The following is a 539-nucleotide window of genomic DNA, read 5'->3' on the forward strand; positions in this document are numbered from 1 at the left end:
GGAAATTTAAAACCATTGATAATTATTTCAAAGGGCCAACTGTCTTGCATAAAAATATCCCTAATAATCACCAGTTTCTCATGGAAAACCTTCAATTATGGTTCTCTGTTTTGCTTGTATTTAAACTTTCCTCTGTTGTCAGGTGGGGAACTCTATGCCTGGGGCTCCAACCTATCAGGTCAGCTGGGACTTGGCCATAGGGAAGGACCCCAGAAGGACCCCATCCTCATCAAGGCCCTGCTGGGTGTCCCCCTGGTTCACATCACGGCCGGTGGGCAGCATTCGGCCGCTCTCTCCCAGGCCGGCTTCCTTCTCACTTGGGGTTCCAACAAGTACGGTCAGCTGGGATTCTCTTCCAACAAGGATGACTTGTATTGGTGAGTGGTACTCTAGGCTTAGCCAGTCTGGGCCCTCGTTAAAGCCTTCGTCTCGTGCAGTGTTAGAATGTGGTTTTGAAAGTTGTTATTAATATTTTGATGAGTGGTCCCTAGGTTGGTTCTGGCATGTGCCACTCAAATGGCACTTGCTTAAACGTACAC

General features: G+C 48.1%; 1 protein-coding gene across 1 annotated transcript in view; it reads left to right on the forward strand.

Moving 5' to 3' along the window:
• The window catches only part of LOC119588740 (probable E3 ubiquitin-protein ligase HERC4), a gene marked incomplete in the record, with an annotated part of 34030 nt that overhangs the window by 11964 nt on the left and 21527 nt on the right, over nt 1-539 (forward strand). Inside the window, 1 exon segment of the mRNA XM_037937381.1 lies at nt 143-377. Coding sequence (XP_037793309.1) covers nt 143-377 — 235 coding nt within the window.

Source organism: Penaeus monodon, chromosome 24 (assembly GCF_015228065.2).
Source record: "Penaeus monodon isolate SGIC_2016 chromosome 24, NSTDA_Pmon_1, whole genome shotgun sequence".
Lineage (NCBI taxonomy): Eukaryota > Metazoa > Arthropoda > Malacostraca > Decapoda > Penaeidae > Penaeus > Penaeus monodon.